The sequence below is a fragment of the Nestor notabilis genome, unplaced genomic scaffold (genome assembly GCF_000696875.1).
Source record: "Nestor notabilis isolate BGI_N333 unplaced genomic scaffold, ASM69687v1 scaffold11319, whole genome shotgun sequence".
Taxonomy (NCBI): domain Eukaryota; kingdom Metazoa; phylum Chordata; class Aves; order Psittaciformes; family Psittacidae; genus Nestor; species Nestor notabilis.
The window spans coordinates 1,034-2,137 of NW_009945059.1; the positions used below are offsets into that span (position 1 = coordinate 1,034).

General features: G+C 55.9%; 1 protein-coding gene across 1 annotated transcript in view; it reads right to left on the bottom strand.

The window, feature by feature from the left end:
* Positions 1-201: 201 nt before the first annotated feature.
* The window catches only part of LOC104412107 (inositol 1,4,5-trisphosphate receptor-interacting protein-like 1), a 1,412-nt gene continuing 509 nt past the window's right edge, over positions 202-1,104 (bottom strand). Inside the window, 2 exon segments of the mRNA XM_010022712.1 lie at positions 202-332; positions 335-1,085. Of these exon segments, the coding sequence (XP_010021014.1) occupies positions 202-332; positions 335-1,085 (882 nt within the window).

A 1,104-nucleotide genomic window follows, 5' to 3' on the forward strand; every position in this document is an offset into this window, starting at 1 on the left:
CTGTGTTGCGACTGTAGTCATCACTGGCTGCTATCTGAAAACCATCAAGAAGAGAATGCTGTCAGAGGTGCACTACACGGGGTTCTTCCTTTCCTTGCAGCGTCCTACACTCTGTCCTTTATTTCCCTCCTGCATGAGGTGGTCCTCATCTGTCCTCGGCTGTGAACTCTGCAAACACGGCTCTCTGCATGAAGACCTCTTTCAGTGCCCCGAGAAGAAGAGCTGCGTTGTAAGCCGATGTTGCAGCTCCTTGAACTCATGCATTGCCTCAGCGTGGGCAGCCGGATCCTGCGCCCGATGCTGGAAGAGGTTCAATGGCTTGGACTTTTCTCAGGAATCTTCTCATTACCAAAGAAGAAGTGGTTGAGGCGTTTCTCCTCCAAGCAGCAGCGCAGGTACCGCATGATGTCATCCAGCCGCAGCAGGAAATCCCTCCTGTGCCAGCCTGACAGGGGTGTGGTGGTCAGGAGGTGCATCACCACTGTCTTCAAGGTATAGCTGGAAAAGCCTGTGCCTGCCACCATGCGGGTGCAGAGTTGCAAGCAGCTGAGCAAGCTGTCGTCTGGGGTCTGATCAAACATCAGCCACAAGAACTTTGCCTCTGCCCAGCTGCAGCTCAATGTCCACGTTGTGCTTGGGGTGAAGATATCCTCACTAGCCTGGCTGCTCATGAAGATGTCCGAGTCGCCCAGCTGCACGCCAAACATCATCTCAACGAGGATGGTTCTGCCAAGGACATCTCTAATCTCCACTTTGCAAGAGCGGCTGGAGGGCAGCACAGTCAGAACGTAGTAACAGAAATGGAACACGCGCATGCTTGCCTTGCTTTCCCTCACCAATTTCTGGAACCAGTGAGCAGTTTTCTGCACATCTAGATAGGAGTCGGTGCAGAGGGTGTGTAGGAGGCTGGGCTTCTGATACTTCCTCAGCTCCTCCTTGGCGTCGTGGAGGAAGCACAGCATGGGCCCCACCATCTCCTGAGCAGTGCATGTGCACTCCACCTCGACACGGATGCGGGAGTCGTTTGCCACGGTGCCTGGCTCCAGGCAGAAGGTGTGCCCACGGGGGGGCTTCAGGCGCACGAGCTGGCGGGGGGACGGGCCC